Below are 22,127 nucleotides of genomic sequence, written 5' to 3'. Positions count from 1 at the left end.
ATGTTTTACAACACAGTTCAATGTCAACATTATTTTAGGACTACGTTTAATAGATAGTTTTGTCGATAAGTATCGATATATTTTTGTTTTTATACATTCTGCACATCCCTATTCTGATAATAAACTTGTGTTTTAGAATAGAAAACAATTATTTGCACACTGCAAAATGTCTGAGCGAAAAGTTTTAAACGTAAGTATATATTTATTATACTTATCCTTAAGATTCTCTTCTGACCATATCCTTTGCAGAAATATTACCCGCCGGACTTCGATCCTTCGAAGATTCCGCGCATGAAACTGGCAAAAAACCGCCAGTATACAGTGAGATTGATGGCTCCGTTCAATATGCGCTGCAAAACCTGCGGTGAATATATCTATAAGGGCAAGAAGTTCAACGCTCGCAAGGAGGACGTGGACAACGAAACCTACCTGGGTATTAGGATCTACCGGTTCTATATAAAGTGCACACGTTGCCTGCAGGAGATCTCCTTCAAGACGGATCCTCAGAACACGGACTACGAGATTGAAGCGGGGGCCACTCGAAATTTCATGGCCCTCAAGTTGGCCGAGGAGCAGGCCCGCCGTGAGGAACAGGAGTTGCGCGAGGAGGAGGCCAACAATCCGATGAAGCTGCTCGAGAACCGCACTCAGCAGTCGCGCAACGAGATCGAAATGATCGAAAGCCTAGAAGAGTTGCGCGACCTCAACCGACGCCAACAGACAGTGGACTACAATACTTTGCTTCAGCAGTACAACACGGTGGAAACGGAGAGGGAGCGCTTGGAGCGTGAGGAGCGCGAGGACGAGGACTTTATAAAGTGTGTTCTTACGGGCTTCCATTTAAAAGCGTTTTATTAATCACATTCCTCTCGTTTAGATCTGTAAACTTTAAGAATAAATCCGAAGGAGGCTCCCGTGTTGTTGCCGAGGAGATCATTGAAGAAGTCAAGGAGGAACCAGTGGATCTTCTGGCAGTTCCACCACCGAGCAAACTGTCCAAGTCTAGCACGTTGAGTGTTTTGTCTACCTCATCCAGCAAGGTATCTGCTTCGCAGTCCCTGGTCAAAAGAAAGATACCATTGGTACTGCTCAAACCGAAGGCAGCAGCAGTAGCGTCTTCAATCGTATCCAAACCAGCCGTTACCTCGACCTCAGCACCATCTGTATCAACGGAAACGATAGCTGCAAAACCGCCAGCTGCCGCACCTGCTGGTCTTTCTCTCTTAGCTGCGTACAGTGACAGCTCAGAGGATTCTAACTGATCAAGCATTTTTCTGAAGCATATTATAAATATACATAATCTAAAAGTTAAATCAAATACTGTACTTTTGATGGTGTAGGTACGAAGCCTGTAATAGAATAATTTATACAATACCATTGACTGCTTTAGCAGTTTCTCCGATAAAGAATTAAAAGTTGTATTAATGTATTGGAATAATGCATCATTTTATTAAATATTTTGTTTCATATTGTTTCCGTTCATATTTTCTCGAGGCCAATCATAAAGTAAATTAATTTCCAATTCAACCAAAACGTTAGTTAATTCAAAAATATAACTGCAAAATATTCATTAAAGGTATACTCCCACTCATTTGGAGCTGTCATAGCCGATTTTCTGGCAATAATTTGATCTACGAGTGTGCTCCGACTTACGAAACTAGTACCAACTACAGTTAAATCCTAAGTGATATATACAGAGGTGAATATGTTACGTCTAAAACTCGGGCAATCAAAATAATAAATAATATCACAAGCGAAAGAAAATTATAAATATACATATACGATAAGGATTATTAAATATTAGGTTTTACAAGCTATAGAAAATCGATTCTAAAGATTAATTTCATAAATTACGAAGACACTGGTATGTTTCTCTAGCTGTCCTATTTCCTTAGCAAAGGCATCAATAAGGCCGCCTGCTCTGCGATCGTGGCCAGTCAAAAAGTCTGGTCCACCGTCTACAAATTATAATTACGATTTAAACAGTCTTTGTTCGTTTTGGGGGCGGGTTGCGGGTGGGGCTACGGTGGAGCCTCCAGTTTTTGGTATATGATCCTGATCATCGTGCTGATTTGGTTTAGCATCCGTTTAAATGTCCACTGTTGTGCACTTTTGGATGGAGTTGTAGTTGCTGCCGCTGGCTCCTGCGCTGCACTTGCGGGGCAGCACCTTAGGTACCGCTTCGCCCACCACACCACTTTCACCACCCCCACCACCGACGTAGTTGTGATTGTTGTTCTGCAAGAAATGCTGCTGCTCGGCTGCAGCATGATTCAGTTCGTACAGCTCAATGTCGTCGTACTCGGAGATGCCAAGAGCCCGTGTTGGCGCGTACTGCAATTCGTTATCTTCATCGTCCTCCTCCTCGTCGTCTGTGTGATGCTTATGTCTGGGCATAGCCACCACAAAGTCTTCCAGACTTCTCTTGACCGCAGCATCTGAGCCGGTGCCCGAGTCCTTACTGGATAGATGATCCTGCTGGGCTTCCAAATCCGTCTGCTGCAAATAGCTTAGAGTCAGACCCTGCTCCAGGCAGCGCTGTTCGTAAGACGGCGTAGTAGTTACGATAAGGCGACTGTGGGTCGCTTCACCATTGCCACATCCAATATCTGCCAGGCTACGCGGGCGTAACTGCGTCTGCTGGTGAGTGGGAATTCCATCAAGAACTAACTGCGACTGGTGCGGTCTTAGCTGCGTGCGATTCAACGTGGTCAATTGCGTTTGATCCTTGTCCAGAGTGGAATGCAGACTGGCCTGTGTACGAGCCGCCAACCTTTCGGCAGCCAGACTCATGCGCAGTTTTCTTTTTTGATAGCGCAAAGTGCACCAAATTATACAGCAGTCCAACACGACACAGATGACGGTAAGCAGAATTATGCCCATCAGCAAGACGTCCCAGTTGAGATTCTCCTTAACCACTATCAGCTCCGACTGAAGCGTGAAAGTCCGAGAGTTGTCCGTTATCTCACAGCGGAAGTGCCCGGCATCGTTGGACTGGGCATTGAGGATAATGAGCAGCTCCTTATTATTTGAAAAGAAGTAACGATCTCCATCTGGTGCCGTTGGTGAAATGTGTATCGGTTTATTCTCCTTAAACCATTCGCGGTGCGGATGCTCCAGCTCAAAATCAGCATTGGCCGTTTCACTTAGGCACTGCAACACACAAGTGCGACCCACGACAACCTCCTGGTGCACCACTGGAATGCTCGTCTGTGGTTTATCTGCATAATACAAAAAAAAACATTGGTAAAAGTCCTAAATAAAAGTTTCCGTCAACTTACCGTTGACCACCAGCGTTGCATTGACCTTTATCTCGCCGGCAGCACTCAAGGCTGTGCACGTGTAGATTCCTGAATCGCTGGGTTTAGCGTTGGTTATCAAAAAGGCATTTTCCTCTCGAATCACCTGTAACCTTCGCTCCGTGGCTGCCGGAAATTCACTACCGCCGAACTTCTGCAGAGCTATCTCAGGGGTAGGATCACCGCTGGCCGAGCACACTAACCGCGCTGTTTCGCCGGCGTCCAGAGTGAGATTCGATGGCACTTGCAGGAAGGTAGGATGAACTGTGTTTGCGAAGATATGGATTAGTATAAATAGATGTTAATGTCGTTCAGCATTCTTACTTCCTATAGATATCTTAAACTTCTCTGCGTAGGCGGTTCCAAAGGCATTTGAAACCACGCACTGATAGCGTCCAGCGCTTTCGTAAGTTACGTTCGCAAGTCTTAGATAGCCATAGATAGAGGTTTGATTGGTGCTTAAATCGTGACGAATCTGGGTTTCTGTACTGGCGCCATCATGCAGCTCTCCTGGTCGCTCCTGGACATGTTGATTGTCGTGGCGCCATTTGATCTTTAACTCATCAGCTGCGGCCAGCGAAGCGGCTGTTGGAGAACTGGCGATGCACTCCAGGGTGATGTTGGCTCCATTCACAGCAAGCATGTTGTCAGGCTCTTGTTCAACACTCGGTTTTGGGGAGTCCACTATAGAAAGCAATTAATGACTCTTACTCATATATTATATTTAAGAAAAAATAATGGCACTTACCGCAAACCAACTCCGAACTGCTCAGGGAATTAAGGTGACGATCAAGGAAATGCTCTGGGTAGCCACAGACCGCGTTATCGGCCTGCTGAGGGAAGCGGTTCTTCAGCCACAGTTGAAACCAAATCAAGTCGCAGTCACAGATGAAGTTTAATGATTTAAAAACCAATTTGTTTAGCTGAAGCATGTGCTCAAAGGCATTTACTTGAATGCTGGCTAGAGCATTGGAACCGAGATTGAGTATCTCCAGGTTGTTGAGGCCACTCATCGCCTTTCTGCTGATTTGCTTTAGATTATTACCGTGCAAATCCAAGCGTCGCAGTTTACGAAGAGCTTTAAACGGAGCCGCTGCACTCTGATCCTCGATGATCCAGGATAAACGATTGCGTCGCAAATTCAACTCCTCCAGACTTTTCACACAGTCGAAGGTATTCTCCTGCAAATATTGCAGTTTGTTGTGGGCAAGATTTAGCGTTTTCAGGCGATGCAGGCAGTCCAAGTGCTGCGGCTTGAATTCGTTAATGGCGTTGTTTGAGAGATCCAGTACTTCCAGGGACTGAGTGAACTCCCAAGTGTCCATCTCGATGCGTGATATAGCGTTATAGGACAGGTTGAGGTGACGAAGTTTTGTCAAATTGAAGAGACCCTGGCGGGAGAGGGAACTGATCTGGTTCATGGCCAGATCAATAGTTTCAATGTTATGCATCACATAGAAGACGCCGTCCTGCAGTGCCCGGATTTTATTAGACTTCAGTTGAAGATTTTTCATCGATTCCAGTCCACGGAACGTGGACCAGTTAATCTCCAGTTGGTTGAAGTTAAGAGCTCTAGAAAGGGAAGAAGTAATTACAGTTTTATCTTAGTCAGGTAATCGTGTGATCAGACGACTTACAGCTTCTTCAGTCGGTTTAAGTTCTTAAACACCCTGATGGGCAGAGTGCTCAGGCGATTGTTGTTAAGTTCCAGGTCTGTGAGATTATTCAAAGCCGCAAATGAATGCTCATTTACATTGGTTATCTCATTAAAACTGAGTATTCTATGGGTTGAAGAAAAATAGATTAACAACTTGTTTAAATCAGAGAATGTCCATATGACTTACAAGTGAACTAGACTATTGGGCTTCGGAAAAGAGTTAACCTCAATGGCGTGCAACTGATTCCTGGACAGATCTAATGTTCTAAGCAACGGCAAAGCTGCCAAAGCCTCGCTGGAGATGCTGGTAATACGGTTATTGGCCAGTACCAGATGCTTTAAGCCAGTAAGACCCACGAACTTGGGTATTACCTCCAATAAATTCCGCTTTAAAGTTCTAAAATAAAAGTAAATTTAATTAATTAATAAATATTTTTTTCAAAAAACCTAAGCTGCACTTACAATTTAGTCAAATTGGACAGATTACGAATTTCCAGGACGGTTGTGTCGTTCAGTTTGTTGTTAGCCAGATGCCTGCGAAATAGATTGAATTTAATTGATTGCATTTATAAAGTCCTTGGCCTGTCGAATGCAACTCAATTATGTAGCAATTATTGATGCAAAGCTACTGATAAAAAGCGAACGGCTTTTGCATAATTTTGCCATGCATTAAATTGATTAAAAGCGCAATGATAAAATCGCAACCCCCCAAAAAAGTAAAAAAAAAATTGAGGGCAAATGTCGATGTTGAGGGTTGTGCCACTATGTAATTTATATTCGCAGAGTATCTGCGGGGGGTGGCTCGCCATTTCATCCCCCAGCAATTTATGGATTTAAATAATACCCAACGTTCCAAACTCCACCATTATCCTCATTTTTCTGATGGTTGTACGAATATATATGTTTAGAATTTAGGTTACATAGAAATCGTTTTATCAAAAAAAGAAAACTGATGCAAGCAATTTTTTACTGAAACAATCTGAAATTCTTTACTAAACTGAAAAAAATTCAGGGAAAACTATTATAGAATGAAGATTACGAAATAAGAGCTAATACTAAAATCATATCTCTAAAACTTTGGAGTATATTCTTTTCTTTAATTGCTAATATACTTACAGAGTTTGCACATAGCTGGGCAAGACGGGTACCCTCTCCAGATGCAGTTTGTCGCAGTCGAAGAGGAGTGCATTGAGGCACTTGCAATCCTTGGGGCAATCAATGTTGTACTTATTGTTAGCCTTAGCCGCCGCTGCCGCTGCTTCCAGTGCTTTTTGGGCCTGTTCATACTGCCCGCCATCATCGGCCACAAATCCATTCGTTTCCAGTGATCCCGATTGAGTCGAACCGGAGGAGGAGGAACCCAGAGCTGCAGCCGGTGGATGTGAGGCGGCCAAAGGGTAATGCAATGCAGCCATATCCTCCTCGTCCACCTCGGCATCTGAGTCATCTTCGCTGAGGGCCATAAAGTGTTGTCTAGCGTTTGTATACCCACGACTGCCACCGCTCGATCCTGATCCCGACGATCCTCCATTTCTGGTCAGCATGGCAAAGAGTTGCTGTTGCGGTAACTGTGGATTGTAGGAGGCGCCACCGGATTTGAGAAACGCACTTAGGGGGGAACCCGCATTCGATCCGGTTCCTACTCCACCGCCACCACTAGTTGATGACGCCGATTGGGCGGCGGCGCTTTGACAAATTGTGGCTGCTGTTATCAGCAGCATGTACGTAATTAGCAGCAATTTATTGATTTTATTGAAATCATTGGTTGTAGAATATTTGTAATTATCATTATTGCGACTTGCTGATGCATTGTTGTTGCGTCGCCGACGCCGTCGCCATGACATTAAAAACTTGCCATCGACATCGCTTGTTAGATTGCTGCCCCTACTTGTTTTCATGTTGCATATTCGATGATTACTAATGACCATGCTGCTATCATCATTCTCCTCCCTCTGTTGTCGGCCTTTTATGGCCAAAACGTGCATTTTGCGGCTTTTGTTAAATTCGTTAATTTCCAAGTGGCATTAAAAAAGCGCCGTTATTTCCTGCGAATGACGGCCGCCAGTGTTGGAAAGCTTCTTCCGTCAGTTTTGCACTCCGAAATCCCATGCATGATGCCTGCAAAAAAAGGAAATACAGATTTTATTTTAGAGTGTACAATTATTGAGGTTAAAAGGATCTTAAAAGTCAAATCTACTTAATTAATATACTAGTGGTCACATACATGAAAGAACACTTTACAAATTCTAGTTTTCATCTTCTTTAAGAGCTATAAAAAAATCATTATGATTGCTGCAAGTGTATGCAAGAAAAACCATTCAAAACATGATGTGTTTTTTGTGCTGTTCACATCATAAAACCTCAAAAGTGTATATATTTGCACGCTTTATAAATATAAATAATAATTGTGCAGAAAGTGCCAGTGTCTCTGGCCGAGCAGAGAATTTATACTCATTAAATTAAAATACGACCGGATGTTTTGTGCGAAAAAAACGCGCAGAGCCAACAATTTTATAATGCAAACAAAACAAAACCGAGTGCTTTGCTGGCTGCAAAAACAGCCAAACAGCAAAACATCATCATCATCATCAACATCATCATTGTCGAGGCAACGACGACGACGTCAACGACTATGAGGCCTCCGGTGGCATTCGGCATTCTGAAATCAGACGTAATGTCTTCATCTTCCAGAATTTTGCAGCGTGTGCAGCTTTCATTTTGAATACATGTATAGGGCGTTGGGTGAGTGCGATGGGTCCAAAGCTCGCTAAATTCGGTGACAGTACGTCGGGGAGATAAACGAAATAAAAATACGGATGCTGCGCAGTTTGTGGCTGCTATCACCTTCTTGGTGTCCCGGATACGGCCACAAAATACGCTGCTGGAGCACTTTCCCACCAGGCCACCATCGAGAGACACCCACAAAAAAGGGCTAGCAACGAATTAAAGAAAATGCTCGGCAATTACCGCAGCTCCGGAGACTTGGCATACAATACCATATAGCATAGTATCGTACGTACATATATAGACAGGCTACTAAAAATGGTCTGGCACAAACACTCGATACAGATACAGAAATGCCCAGACAACCAAATTTAGTAACACGCAAACGGAGGCAACAAAAACCGAAGCGTAATGAAATCAAATAAAAAAAAGAGCAGGAGCAAACCGCTTACTTTGGTCTCAAGATTTTCTTCAAAGAGTTTTCTCCACATTTCTCACAGCTCCATGTCTGCGCTGCACTCGCTTTGTCTATATATAGTAAGTTACATACTCGTTGGCCAGGCCAGGGAAAACCTCAAGTGTCCAAAGTGAAGAGGCTTTGATTAGTTTCAGTCAAAGACGTGGCCCCAATTCCGTAGAGGAGTTCCTATCTTCCTATCTGTATCTTAAAGATTGTCGCACGTTTCCCGTTCTACATTTGGTGTTTTCTTATTTTTTTACAGCCCTCTGCAATTATCTAATCAATAGGTTTGCACTGTCTTTGATCGCGGTATCTACAGAGGGAAATGTTTATATTTGTTGATGTTTGTACAGATCGTGCGGGGTAAATAATACCTACTTGGCTGGGCAAGTGCTTGCTCTAGAGAAAGGGGTTCGTTTGAGGTGGGAAAAGCTCAAACTAATCAAAGGGTTTACCTTTGGATTCAGGAAATTGGTTATTTAGAATGAGTAAATTTTACTAGTTGAAATCAAGGGTAAATATTAATTAAACGGATAAAGACAAGACCTATTGGTTTCTTAATATCATACATTACAATCTGTTCCATTGTTCTCAATATCTTAGTAATTTTCACGACTTAGGAATTACAATTTCCATATCACATCATGAATACCATAATATAATTGCAGAACAGTTTTAAAAGTAAACTTAAGGGATTGGCATTTGGGATTAACTTTACGCTTCTTCAAAGGTGAATTCGTTTAATTTTGATAAATTTGATCCATCGTAAGTTGCCAAATTTTGTGGAATCAAGCTGGCTTAGGGCTATCGATCATCATTCGAACAATCCGACCGAATTCGCACCTATCGATCAGCACTTTGATGAAGACCGAACATCCTAAGCATGATGCGGGCCATTAAATCATTATCTGTGGGTTAATCTTTCGATCTTGTGGATCAATTTTCACACACCAATCAGCAGAGAGCGCTAATTTCCTCTGCCCACCGATGTGCCACCATTTTGAATCGATTTGCATGCATAATCATCGGATGCTAATTCGGTTCTGCTTACAGCGAAAAAGGTAAAAAGCCGGGGATTGAGGGAAAAACCCACGCCGCCAGAAACCATCTCCTCAAGGGCTTTCACTCTGAACTCATTTTCGGACAGCTTACAGACAACAACAAAATTTATGACCAAATGCAGATTTCGTTGATGGTTTTTTGTTTAATTTTTCAATGTTCAGATGGTTGTTTTTTTTTTTTTTTTTTCAATCGTTCGTTGTCAACTCCCTCACAATTTATTAGATAACGCTCGGCCCCGGTTATTGTCTTCTTATAAAAACGACAAAATGTCGACGTTGTCGCCTGTCCGTTGGCGATGATGATATGATAATACACCCATTGATATATGTATACAATGGTCCCCAGTTCCATCCACACATATGTTTATGCTACACGCATGGTACGAGTGTGTTTAGCCCCATATAGCAGTAGTCATGATCAACGTGTGTATCTTCTGATGATCATTGAGAACGACATCGACAATCAGTTTTCGTTGTTTATATAATTATCGTATCTGTGCATTCGGGTATACATATTGACTTCTTTATTAGCATTTTACTTTAATACTAAATGCCTTGGCTGCATTATTATTTGACTTAGTTTTTAGTGGCTTTCGGCTGAGCCTTCGATTCGGATTTTAACATTTAAATTGGTAATTTTGTATTGCCTCTTTTTCACTCTTTTCGACTCTTGTTGTTGTCGCCCACAGCTTTTTTTTTGTCATGATTTGTTTTTTTATTTTTTCTTTACGAAAGCGTTTTGGTTCGCCCAAATGGTTTTGTGTCTGTCTTGTATTTGGTTTTTTCTATTTCTCTTGTTTATTACCTTTGCCAAACGAATAAAAATATACCATACACAATATTATTGTGAATAAGCTGACTGTTGCATTTGCTCAAGTGTTTTTTCTTCTCGCTGTCGTTGGCGTGTATAGAGTATATTTAAAAAAAAAAAGACAAGAAAGAAAAAACAGAGTCAAAAAACAAAAACAACCAAAGCCACAACAGTGGGCGGTCGGAAAATTGAGGTGAAAAATGGGAGTGGGGGTAGAGGTGACTGTGCGGCAAACAGTGGGTGGGGTAGGGTGAGGTGGGGTCGCCTAGCAGCTGCAACATAAGCGGTGCGATGCTGCCAAAACCCACAGTACAGTGGAAGACGTGCGTTGGTTTTTGAGTACTTATTTTGGATGGCAATCATGAATGCTATTCGATTTCTAAAGAAATTAGTCTTTAAACTTTCAAAAGCAAAGAAGGTTGGTTCAAGAAAACCTGTGTAAAATTAGCTTTGTATAACCAAAACAAAAGATATCTAATTTGAAATTTAGAAGTTAATCTCAGACTTCATCCCACTGTTCCACCTAGCAAGACCAAGCCAAATGCAGAAGCAAGAGGAGGACAAAACGCTGAAGCTGCGCTTTGTCGCGTGTTTATTTGTGGTCTTTGTATTTGTATCTTTCTGCTAAGTTTTCTCTGTCGCCCGTTACTGCTGCTGCGCAGCTATTCCGCTGCCTCTGCTTCTGCCGCTGTGGTGATGTGTGCAATGTGCGTGGGCAGAGAACGGAAATCGCGTGCAGTTGACGTCGACGTCGCGGCCTGTTGTCGTAATGTGTTACGTCAAAGCGACCGCACACAACTATACGTAAAATACGTAAATGTAAATGTATTTGTCTGTGTCGTATAGAGCGTTAAAGGTAAAAACGTCGCGCTGTCTGCGGCAACTAATTAGGTAACGTGCCAGCAGCCAACTAGAAACAAGAACAATAATAACAGCAACCACAAAAACAACAACTAGAACCCATGATAAGAGGCAGCACAGTGGGCAGCGCAGCCACCGCGACGCAAATAGCAACATAAATTTCGCACACTTGCACACAAACACACACGCGCGCTCGAGCTCGAATAAAAATCCAATAAGAAACAAAATTGCCAGGCTGTCTGGCAGCCCAGGTCTGATATTGTTGTTGTTGTTGTTTTTGCCTCTTCTGCTCATTTTTCCTGTTTTTTTTTTTGCAAAAATAAATTTAATTTTGTAGCCATTAATTTTCCACTCTAGATACGAGAGACGTCGTTCTATACCCGCACATACATACTATTCAGCCTCTCAGCCTGGGTTCGCTAATTAAATAACTAAAAAAGAGTTTATAATTGTGCGCTGGTTCGTTGTTTATATTTTGCAGACCAACTTCTGCTGTTAATCCAACCAAAAAGAGCCGAGTTTCCTGTTAACTCGAGCGCTATCCAGTAGTCTCTTGAACTTTCTTTCTAGCGGAAAATCACTCATATTAAATAATTAAAATTTAAAAACAATTTATTATGTGCAAAAGTTTTAAAACTTTTTCCTGTTACTACCTTTAGTATTTCATATAAATATGAATATGATTTCAGACAAGAAAGATATTATTATTAGTTCAGTTTGTTTTTACTTAGAAATTTAAGTTTTTTACTGCCTTCAATAGGTAAAAAAAATATCTGTTTTACGATATTTCTATCATACAAAGGTTCCACTGCTATCATTCGCAGGTCAATAATAACGGGTTTACTGGGCAAAAGAGACGGACAAACACACAAAGAACTCAATCCATAAGTTTGTTGACTTGTGTATTTACTCATTTCACATTTTCAAGTTCAATTTTGCGCAATTAGTAAACATTTATTGTTATTATTATTATTTTCTTCTGCTTCGGCTGGTTTCTGAAGATATATATGTATATGTATACAAGCCATTGCCTTTCTCTGTATGTGTGCATAATAAATTAACGTCTTTTTTATCGCTTCAATGATAAACCGTTTTGCTTGATTGGTCTAAGGCACATAAATAAAGAATAAATAAAGCGCAACAAAAGCTTATGTTGTTGCCATTGCCGTTGTTGTTGCGCCTTTGTTGTTATTGCTGTTCTTTGATAAGAACCAGGCGTGTGATATCATATGCCAAATATCATATCCTAGGCATATCTATTTTATTTCTGGGTGTGGTATGCAGCGGTCAGGTGAACAGGAAGGTGGTCTAAGTCTTTTTTTTTGGATTTTTTTAATGACAACTTTCTTGTTTTGAGAAGTTGATACTTTAACTTTAGATATCATTCAATATAAGTTTCAGTAATCCTACTTTATTCCAAATGGTTAACAAATTTTGGAATTCTTAAACTTGGGAACCATTGACATTAATTTCTTAACTACAAAACCGAAGTATTTTTATTTCTAAATATATTATATACAAGTTCCAACATATTAAAAAATAATAAAATAAAATGAACGAATTCAGCAACACAATACAAAGCAATGATTTTTTAGCAGGTGAAGATTTGAATGGAGTTAGTATTGAATATCCTACAGTTATGGTCTCCAACCAGAATAATCCGACAATATCTGAACAGCTTACCGAAAAACCTGTGCTCCGTAGAAGCCAACGTATTAAAGACCAAAAAGAAAGGCGTAGAAAAGAACTCGAACTGAAGAAGGTTCAAGAGTTCATGGTCCCTGTACGAAAAACTACTCGATCCCTAAGACGTACCACCGGTCGCAAGTGCAAATCTAAGAATTTTGCTCCAAAGGAGGTGTACTTTCAATGCGCAAATATAAATGGCAAGCTTTATAAGCTATTCGATGACATAGGTACTGGCACGACTCTTCGAAAGCAACAGCGGAAGTCGAATAGCAAAAAATTGCGTAACAACTTCGGAACTGCCAAACCACGTCGAAATGGAAGGCCCAAGAAGAACATGGAAATCTCAATGGAAGTAGATTCAAATGATTTGGTATGTACTCCACAAGTGCAGCCCTGTGAAAGGACTGATAATAAGTGTCCTATTGAAATGGACGAAGGAGAAGATCTTATGGAGCAAGAGGAACTTATACCTAAAAAGAATTTTACGATCCATAGCATTCGCTTAGCTAAACCTGCTTTTAAGCTGGAAGATGTAAAACTAGAAGTGACTTCCCGAAGGGAGCAGGGACAAAATCGTCGATCGGGATTGGATACAACCAGACCAAGGCGTTCATTGAAAAGAAAGTCATCTGTAATACGGCATACTGATACGGAAGCCTTGGATGTTTCAGAAATGCCAAAAGAACCAAAACGCAGAAGATATTCCTTGGAAACAAAGGACGGGAACCAGGTAAACACAAACCCAAGGAAGGTGTCTCAAACTAAAGGATTATGTCAAAGGTGCAAAAATAAAAAAATTCCCGCGGCTACATTCTTCGAGTGCGTCGATATTAACGGAAAGCTTTTTAAACTCGGCGACATTATGGAAAATATTAATCTGAGCGTTGATTTGCGGAAGAAACAGAAGGTGCAGCGTCAAAATCGACGTCAAGACGTTTTGGGAGCCGCAAGATCTCGTCGAGTGGCTAAAGCCTAGAAGTTTGGATCTCAAGTAAATAAAATCATGAATACTAAATTGCTGTGATTAAACTGTGATTTCTCAATAAATTGTACATTTATAATCTTTACAAGTATTAAAATTTACTATTTGCTTGCTAAAAATAAAGTAAAGTAAACGCAATATTTTTTTGTGTGGGACTAATCTTATCCTGCATCAAGCTGATTTCCCAGAAAAGCCTTTACGATGTATTCGGTGTTGATATCACCTGAGAACGAATGACGGACTTGCACAATTTTACCCGTCGCAGTCATACAAACAGTCGGGCTTCCGAAATGTGCGGTTATCAGGGCGGATGATAAACAAACTCACCCCTGATACTACAGTTTTGTACGGCATTATTGTGTTTGTCAAACTTGGAAGGCCTCGCCGGACTAACGAAGTACACGTATGTATTTCCAGATAGTGTCACGATGAAAAACACGGCCACTCCAAAGCTCGATCTCTCACCTTGAACCAAAACGGCAACTTGTAATCCCCGAGACTTAAGCTGCTTGTATATATATTCGAGTATCTGAATATCAGATAAAAGCCAAAAGCCGCAGGAGGAGCTCAAGCAGCGCATTCAAAATTAATCTGCGGCGGCAATAATTTCCGATTTTTTGTGCTCTCATGAAAATCCCAAGCATGTCAAATTGTATTCCATTCAAGCAGCAAAATGAAAAATAAAAAAATAAAAGCGGGCGAGAAAGAAAGAAAAATGCGCACATTGAGCTGACTGTCAAGAGATCTTAACGAAACGAGAGAAAATAAAATAAACTGATCCTGCAAAAGAAGACTTACACATAACGAATCAAGTAAGAATGGTACAGAAAAATATATCGACTTAAGGATGACCTGTAGTAATTAGTTTATACTTCATATGATTAGGTCTTTGTATAGTTGGAGAGCTGTTTTTGCTAGGTCTTAATATTTGATATGAGATTATCTAAATCTAAATATAAACTATTTCTTGCTTGTTTTATATTTATAATATAGGTTATGAAGACGTATAGACAATTTTTACAGGTATAAAAAACCCTAGTCGCATTATGGTAATCTTTGAAACTTGGCATTTTATAGGAGATATAAAACTTATTATTATTTTCGTTCAGTCATACAATATACCCTGGCAAAAAAAAACGATTTAGGAATAAAAAACGAAAATAATAAAGAACGCAGGGCTTTGGAGCTGTCAGTCGTCGAGGTCCCAGAACGCGGCCTACGAAATACAAAAGGCCAGGCAGCCAGCTTCGGTTCGGGCCAAGTGAGAAAACCAAGCGCGACACCAACACCAAAAACCGGCTGTGGGAAGAATCCCCCCAACTCCATCCTTCTCCTCGTCGATGGTATCTCACCCTCTCGTTCTTTCGGTGTTGCCCATCTCGCTCCCACACTCTCCTGCAGTGGGGCCGCCATTGGGAATTGAATTGGATTTCCAGTCGACGTTGAAATTTCAGTTTGGCTGCCTTTTTGAAGGTGTGAAGAAAAAATAAAAACACAAAAGGCAACTCCAACTCCAAAAACAACAACAACAGCTATAAGTGCGGCCAAGGCACAGCACGAAATTCTGAAAAACTCCAGGAACCAAAAGCCAAAACGAAATCAACTAAAGATCTGCAGGGAGTTGCAGGGCAGAAAAACAACAACAGAAAACTGGATTGGGCCTCGTTTTCCAAAGACGGAGCAAAGGCAGCAGCAAACTGCACAACTGGGCAGAAAGAGGAAGAGATTCTGGGATTTCACTTGCATTGTTACTGGATATGATCGGTCAAATATATATACATATATGTATATATATACAAGAGGTATTTCAATGTGTGCGTGTTAGAACCTCGAGCATCTGTTTCTGGCAAAGAAAGGTCTTTTGATTGGGTTTCGTTTCGGGTTTTTCCTCTCAATTCTTTTAAGCGGATTGTGTTGCCCTTTTTGGATGGTGGGTGTGTGTGTGGGAAAGGTGAAAAGTATTTGGGATAAGTAATAATAGGATAATAGATCATGAGCTTGACTTTTTTCTGAATGTCCTTCATGCTCTGTTATTGTTAATCTGAAAAAATCTTAGAATAATGAACTATTCATCAGTATGTTTTATTTTCTATGAATGAGAGTTACTGAATAAGCATGGTAAAAATGCTAAGGTCTTTTTGAAAAGAATATCAAAATGACAATACTGTAAAAGTTTTGTATGAGATCTGCACACAAAAAGGTTCCTCGAAGTACCCTTCTACACTAAACTACCATGAAACGTTTTAAAAACCATAATAAAATTTATTATTCCCCTTATGGCGGTGGATAATAGTGAAGGTTTTTAGTAATGTCATTAAAAATATGAACCTATTTAAATGGAAGATTTCCTATACTAATCTTATCTTTGAGATCTCATAAAAATGTCAACCCCATGAAATGAAACTAGTTCCCATTTGCATATAACCGAAAAACCCTTTTTCCTTAAAATTGACTTTGACATGTTTGGTACATGTTGTTATTTTTCTTTCTTCTTCTTTTCTCGAAAAGTGATCCAAGTGAGGCCAAAAACCCTGGAGAAATCCCTAATTCAAAGTTACAGCTGTGCACGTAGCAATCACACACACAAACGCACTGACAAACAGATAATGCCAGCATAGATCGGGGCAGCGACAAAGATACCCCGCATACACGTAGATACTAAAACATACGTACACATAATTCCGAGCAGCAAAACTATTCAACTTCGAACCGAATCTGATTTCTGAAACTGATTGTGTGTATGCGTTGCCTTGGTTGTTGTTGTTTCTGTGGCTATGGTGTTCGGGACGTCAGTTAAACGAAAGCCGACAAGAAGGTAAGCCCACGAGGAATCCTCCGCAAGACACTACACTGAAGAAAACGATAAATGAATCTAGTCTTTGTTCTGTATCAGAAAATGCTGATTTAACAAAATAAAAAGCAACTTATAAGGATTTTAACATTGATCAAGTATTATTAAAATTATATTGTCAGATCTCTTTCAACCACAGAAAGCATAGCCTTTATTGCTCCGATTTCACCTCATATACCAAATTGCAAGTCTGTGAAACCAAAATTACAACCACAACAATCATTTATACAACAAACTAGTATCAATAATATGTTTTCTTAAGAACTGTATGAGATTGTACGGCATGTTAATACAATGTAAAGGATTTTTTTCTCTCTCTGTACTCTATGGTGTATGCCCCACACTCCTGCCACACACTTCAAGCCGCTTGCTTGGTCGTCGGCTTAAATTGGTTTTTATTGTTGTTGCACATGATGTCCATTGTTGGTGGTGTTGGCCCTCGTAGCTTCGTTTTGACCATATTTCTTGTCCGTGCTCCGCTTGCCGTTTTACCTTTCTTTGAAGTCGCATTTAATTCTTTGAGTTTCTTATTCTGTTCATTTTTTGTTTCGTTTTTTTCTTATTTTCCATTTTTTTCCATGGCAGACCTTTGAGGAGCGAAGACGACGACGACGTTGGGTTGTCTGGTCGAGGTGTGAAGAAAAGAATTTTTCTGTGCAATAATCTTGATGCCTTTTTAAGATTTGTAGCTGCCGTGGATCTGTGCTTCTCTCCTTTCAGAGGACAGGGGAATCGGAGGGGAGGAAAGATCCGCTGCATACGTTATTCTGCCTGAGCTCTTCCCTGGGTATACTTTTTTTTGTATTCTCCCCGCGATTCGTTTCAGTTGAAAAATGGTTTGGGTTTAAGGAAATTTACGCCATAAAATGCTGAAATAATTGGATACACTCACAGCCCCGGCATCTCCGATCTCGCTCCAAACTTCGAGTGCATTTCAAATTGCTAATGATGAGGAGCCGGCCGGTGTTCCTATAGCTATAGCTTCCTCCACTGACTCCATCATTGCTCCCAAGATGCTTTCGTGAGACAAGCGACATGCCATGGTCAAGTCTTTCGGTTCGGTTCGCCATCTGCGCCAATTGCAGTTCCCTAGGGCCAAGCCAACACCAATCGAAAACAGCAACCCATCCAAAACCCAACCAAGAAACCCCATCCAGTCCATGCGACCCAGCGGAGCATTAAATGCATTTATTTATGAGACCACCTGATATAATCTACGGTTAAAATTGCAGCTCATATGCATATGATGCGAAGGTGATACTGAATTTAACTAGAATTCACACCTCGCTCTACGCCGGGGCTGCTTATTAATATATTATGTCCAGGTACTGAAAGTAAACTTCGTAGCCATCCATTTTGCCTTTTTTTAAAACGATAATTTCTTGTTACTTTACGGTATAAACTAAATAATGATAGCTCATATGTTCTGATTCCTTAAAGGGTCCTCAAATTTATTTTTTATTAAAACGTTTTCCTGTTCCAATTAGAAAATTGGTCCATTACAGCTTTTTCTGTAATTATTAAAGTACTCCTATTTAAAATTATCTATAAAATAGTTTATAAATATGTTCTAAGCTCTTAAGCAAACCGATTACCCTCTACAATTCTCTAATGAAAATATTCCTAAGTACAATATGCAAAGTAAAACGAACTTAACTCAATAACCATTAGTGCTAAAACCAGAAGGAACGCCTTATGACCAACAAATCTTGATATATCCTCTCTCCAGAGGCCATAGAACCTAAAACCATTGAGTTGGGAGAAATTCCTGATGCCCCAAGAGACTCACTTATCGGGCCAAGTAAAATCTTACAAATACAAATTGCATCAACGCCTGGTGTCCGATGGGGCTTTTGTGTGCCCAATCCGGTACCCAACCCACCGCTTCCTCTAGATTTTTAGACGGCCCTTGTAACAGAAAGACCAGTCAGATGCAACAACACGAACTAGTTGCACTAATCATAAAATCCCCCATCAATGTTAAAATGTATAAATGCAAAAATGGAAACGGCACGAACAGCCATCTGAGGAGCTCACGAATATGGGCATAGAGAAACAGAACCTCATAACTAAATTGCATTAAGTGTAATTATAACTAATTAGAAAACGGAAAAAGCAGAATCTGGAAAAAATGGCAACAATTCAATAGTAGCCAACTGGCCGAGGAATAACTGGCACAGCGCGAAAACAATAAAGTAGAATGTAAAATACAATCGTTTTTTTTTTTAGTTTAGAAAATTCTGCTGGAAAGTTATTAGAACTAGTGGAAATGATTACGATTCCACGATTAGTTCCAGCGAAAAATGAATTGTTAAAACTGTGTGTTATTGAGAAAATGTCAGTTGACTCAGCATGGGAATAGCTTGTGGATAAAAATAAAATAGCAACATGGGGGATATCCGCAAGATACTGGTATTAGTTAAATCTCTCCATTCTGGTGGGTGGGTATTTTTTTTAATTGAAGGGCAAAGCTAATTTTATATCATATATTATAGACTAAAATGAATCATATCATTAGCAAGGTTTATATTGTAAATTACTTTCCTAAAATATTTTTGACCAACAAGTAGACAAAGGTCATATTGTTTTCTCAAACAATTCTTGATGGATTTCTCAGTATTTTTTCATATTTTCAAATTGATTGATGGAATTTAGTTCTCCGTTCCCAATCTTAAATTGTCTGAGCTCTTTTGTTACGATCTATGTGGCTTTGTAGGCGCGTGTGCTGCCCTGCCAGCCATTTACCTCCGACTCAAATCTACGCCACAAATCTGAATGTGAGATACCACAGATTAGCATTCGAGGGGGCGGTGCGGCTAGAGGAGATCTAGGGGGCGCAATGAACTCAAGAGAGGGCTTCGGGGGAGCCAGCGAGATAAATAATTTAATATAGCGCGCCATTTATCATCTAGCATGGCCAGGCTGTATATCATTCATCTTTTGCATAGGCCCCGCTGGGTGCCTTAGGAGTTCAGAATAGAAAAAAGATATACACTCAAAATTTTGTAACTTCAACTTATTTCTGGAACTGGAGAAATATTTGAAATATCCAATATGACTTTTATAGAGTGTAATTCTTTTAAATATAAGAGAAATGGAATGGAGGAAGGTCCTGTTAAATCTAAAGATTTTGTAGATCCATCTATTCGTATGAAGTAAAAATAATCCTTACAATAAAAGTATATTTTAATTGTAAGCAATAGTAACTAATTATATATAAACATATAACCGAGAATTCACATTTTAAAAAAGTAAATTCTACTATAAAGCAATAGAAATAAAACCCGCATGGAAAAGTAACAGGCAAATGCTAAAATTTGGCAAAAGTAAATTTGTAACTTAATTAGGCGGCGGAATGCGCCATTTGCTTACCTATTCAAAGTGACGGCGAACGGTAAACGCAGATGGGCGAGGTGATGTGGGCGTTCGTGTAAACATGAGGGAAAGAGACAGAGACAGAACAGAGCCTTAATGTCTGCGGCGGCAAACTATTACGTACGTCGTATATACACATGTGCATATATATATATATATATATATATGTGCGAAGGAAATGAACAAATGTTTGGCTGTCTGTTCTGTTCTGTCTGTTTGTTTGTTTGTCTATCTCTTGCTATGATGATGATGATTCCCGATTCTGATTCTGAATCCAAATCCCGCTTGTTGTTTATTCGTCACTTTAACACGTTCGATTCTATTCGATGCTGCCGACGTCGACGTCACTGCTCCTCACCGACACGCGCACCCACACATTCAGAGCTTATTTTTATTTGCCGCTGTTGTGATGGTGTATTTTTCCTCAATTGCGGTGGCGGCAAGCTCATACACACACAACGCGCTTACCCACACCCGTGCACTCATTGACAACAACAGTGTAGTTGTGGTTGTAGTGCACGTAATGCGTGATTTACGAAGGGAAGGAGGGTAGGAGGGGTATTTGTTGCTATTTTGTTTGTTGCTCCTCAGTTTTGTTCTAAAAACGGGATTTATTCACTTATCAAGCAAAGTAAACAAAGGCTCCTTGTCATTTTAATCGTCACCACAAGCATATGTATGTTTTTTGTTATTGCCGAGATTTTATGCTCACACACGCTATCTTTATCTCTCTTTTTCTTGAGTTAGAACTTTTGAGGATTTGGAGATGTTATTGCAATTGAAGCACTAAATGCGATTTAACTTGACTATGCAACGGCGCACGCTTTGATCATTTACCAAAGATATTTATTCCGTTCTTGTTTTCAATTAATTGATTGCAGCAACAACGCGCACGAACGACCTGCGGCTGTGAAAATTTAACGGAGAGTGACCGTTAACTGGTCGTTGAACAAACCTTGATCTCTTAAAAATTACCTAAAATTGACCAAGAAAAATGTACTAAATAATAAATAGCAACCGAATTTATGAAAAAAATGTAGTTTTAAAATAAACAATTAAAACCGGTTTAGAATATCCAATTTTCAAATTTTTAATAGAATAATATTAAATTTTTTTTAACAAATTGGTTTCATTTTAAATATAAAAATATTATAAAAAAGTGTTGTAAGACACTAACATTTTAACGGATTTGTATTAACAGTCTTAAAAATTATGCTATGCTAACATAACATAAAATAAAAATAATATTGAAATCTCTATTTATTTTTTGCAAAAATTAGAAAATAAAGTTTCATATGTGAGATTAAAATTTTTGAGAGTGCACAATGACGGAATGAACAGTACCCCCAATGACATATGCCCTTTTTTTTATCCCGTTGTTTTGAATTTTGATAACTTTTAATTTTATAGAGTCGACCTTGGCCATTCATTAATTGTCTAATATTTTTGAGTTCAAATAGTGAACATAACAAAATGAAGTTGGAATTTAAAACCGTAAAGCTTTCCAAATTCGTCAAAACACAGTGTTGTACAACGACGGGCGGCCTCAGCTGATCTGTTAGTCACCGATATGTTGTTGTTGAATAAGCTTCCCAGGATAACGCAACTGCTCATAAGAGATTCAAAGGATCAGCGAGGAATCTGGGGATATGTGGCCGTCGCCTTCAATCAGGTGGATGCAGAGCGTCTGGCAAAAGTCGGTGCGAATCGGCTCTGCGCCGAGTGGATTGTGAAGAACGGAGGTGGTGTTCGTTTTGTTGAGAATCCCACTAAGCTTTGGAAGGATTACAACTCACTTCCAGCAGAAAATACTCAATTCTACATCAAAGTCGTGGATGCATCGAATTCATCAATTATGAAAATTGGTCTTGATCATTTGAAGGGCTGTAAAAACATCGATACGGTCATCTTACACAATTGCAAGCACTTGGAGAATGAGGGTTTGGAGGGACTTCATCACATCAGTAATTCACTGGAGCGATTGCAGGTTTCCGGCTGCTACAACATCACCGATTCCGGCCTCGCTGATATTGGGGGACTCAAAAACCTGCGACAACTCGTCATCTTCGACATGATTTTTGTCAAGAACATGGAGGAAGTGGCCGCCAGCCTGAAGAAACAACTTCCGAACTGTGACATTAAGGCCACTAAACTAGGCGTTACGTTGAAGCCTAAATAGACCAGATTTAGTAAATAAATAGCTGGTAGACCCAAAACATGTACAATGGGTGAAACTTTCACTTTGTATCCGGTAATTGTTTTTAAGATTACTAGTCAAAACTAATAAAGAAAATTATTGCATTGAACAAAATTTTTAGTTTAATAATTATTTGTGAAAACTATTTTTAACCATATAG

At 39.9% G+C, this 22,127-nt stretch overlaps 4 protein-coding genes across 5 annotated transcripts; 3 read left to right on the top strand and 1 right to left on the bottom strand.

Moving 5' to 3' along the window:
• The first annotated feature begins 105 nt into the window (after nt 1–105).
• Nucleotides 106–1,469, top strand: LOC108112795 (splicing factor YJU2). The gene is made up of 3 exons (XM_017223081.2): nt 106–190; nt 250–818; nt 878–1,469. The coding sequence occupies exons 1-3, from the start codon at nt 167–169 to the stop codon at nt 1,260–1,262; spliced, it is 978 nt and encodes a 325-aa protein (XP_017078570.1). The 5' UTR covers nt 106–166; the 3' UTR covers nt 1,263–1,469.
• On the bottom strand, nt 1,428–20,682 carry LOC108112793 (leucine-rich repeats and immunoglobulin-like domains protein 3). Its single transcript, XM_017223077.1, has 9 exons — nt 19,768–20,682; nt 6,073–7,074; nt 5,419–5,490; nt 5,144–5,353; nt 4,937–5,080; nt 4,048–4,871; nt 3,624–3,983; nt 3,282–3,563; nt 1,428–3,221 (listed from the first exon to the last, which is right to left on the bottom strand). Exons 2-9 carry the CDS (start codon nt 6,939–6,941, stop codon nt 2,089–2,091), a joined length of 3,894 nt encoding a protein of 1,297 aa, XP_017078566.1. The 5' UTR covers nt 6,942–7,074; nt 19,768–20,682; the 3' UTR covers nt 1,428–2,088.
• On the top strand, nt 11,906–14,891 carry LOC108112794. 2 transcript variants are annotated; one of them, XM_017223079.2, is made up of 2 exons: nt 11,906–12,488; nt 12,552–14,891. In XM_017223079.2, exons 1-2 carry the CDS (start codon nt 12,426–12,428, stop codon nt 13,536–13,538), a joined length of 1,050 nt encoding a protein of 349 aa, XP_017078568.1. In that variant the 5' UTR covers nt 11,906–12,425; the 3' UTR covers nt 13,539–14,891. The 2 variants fall into 2 exon arrangements, with proteins under 2 accessions (XP_017078568.1, XP_017078569.1); XM_017223080.2 differs by having other exon boundaries at nt 11,908–12,471; nt 12,528–14,891.
• Nucleotides 20,683–21,287: 605 nt separating the features above from the next.
• LOC108112279 (ATP synthase subunit s, mitochondrial) lies at nt 21,288–22,081 on the top strand. The gene has a single exon (XM_017222100.2). The coding sequence runs from the start codon at nt 21,341–21,343 to the stop codon at nt 21,947–21,949; it is 609 nt and encodes a 202-aa protein (XP_017077589.1). The 5' UTR covers nt 21,288–21,340; the 3' UTR covers nt 21,950–22,081.
• Nucleotides 22,082–22,127: the final 46 nt, after the last annotated feature.

This window comes from Drosophila eugracilis, unplaced genomic scaffold (assembly GCF_018153835.1).
Source record: "Drosophila eugracilis isolate 14026-0451.02 unplaced genomic scaffold, ASM1815383v1 contig_90, whole genome shotgun sequence".
NCBI classification, from domain to species: Eukaryota; Metazoa; Arthropoda; class Insecta; order Diptera; family Drosophilidae; genus Drosophila; species Drosophila eugracilis.
Note: the sequence above shows the minus strand (reverse complement) of the source record. Positions and strands in the feature narration are given on the sequence as shown.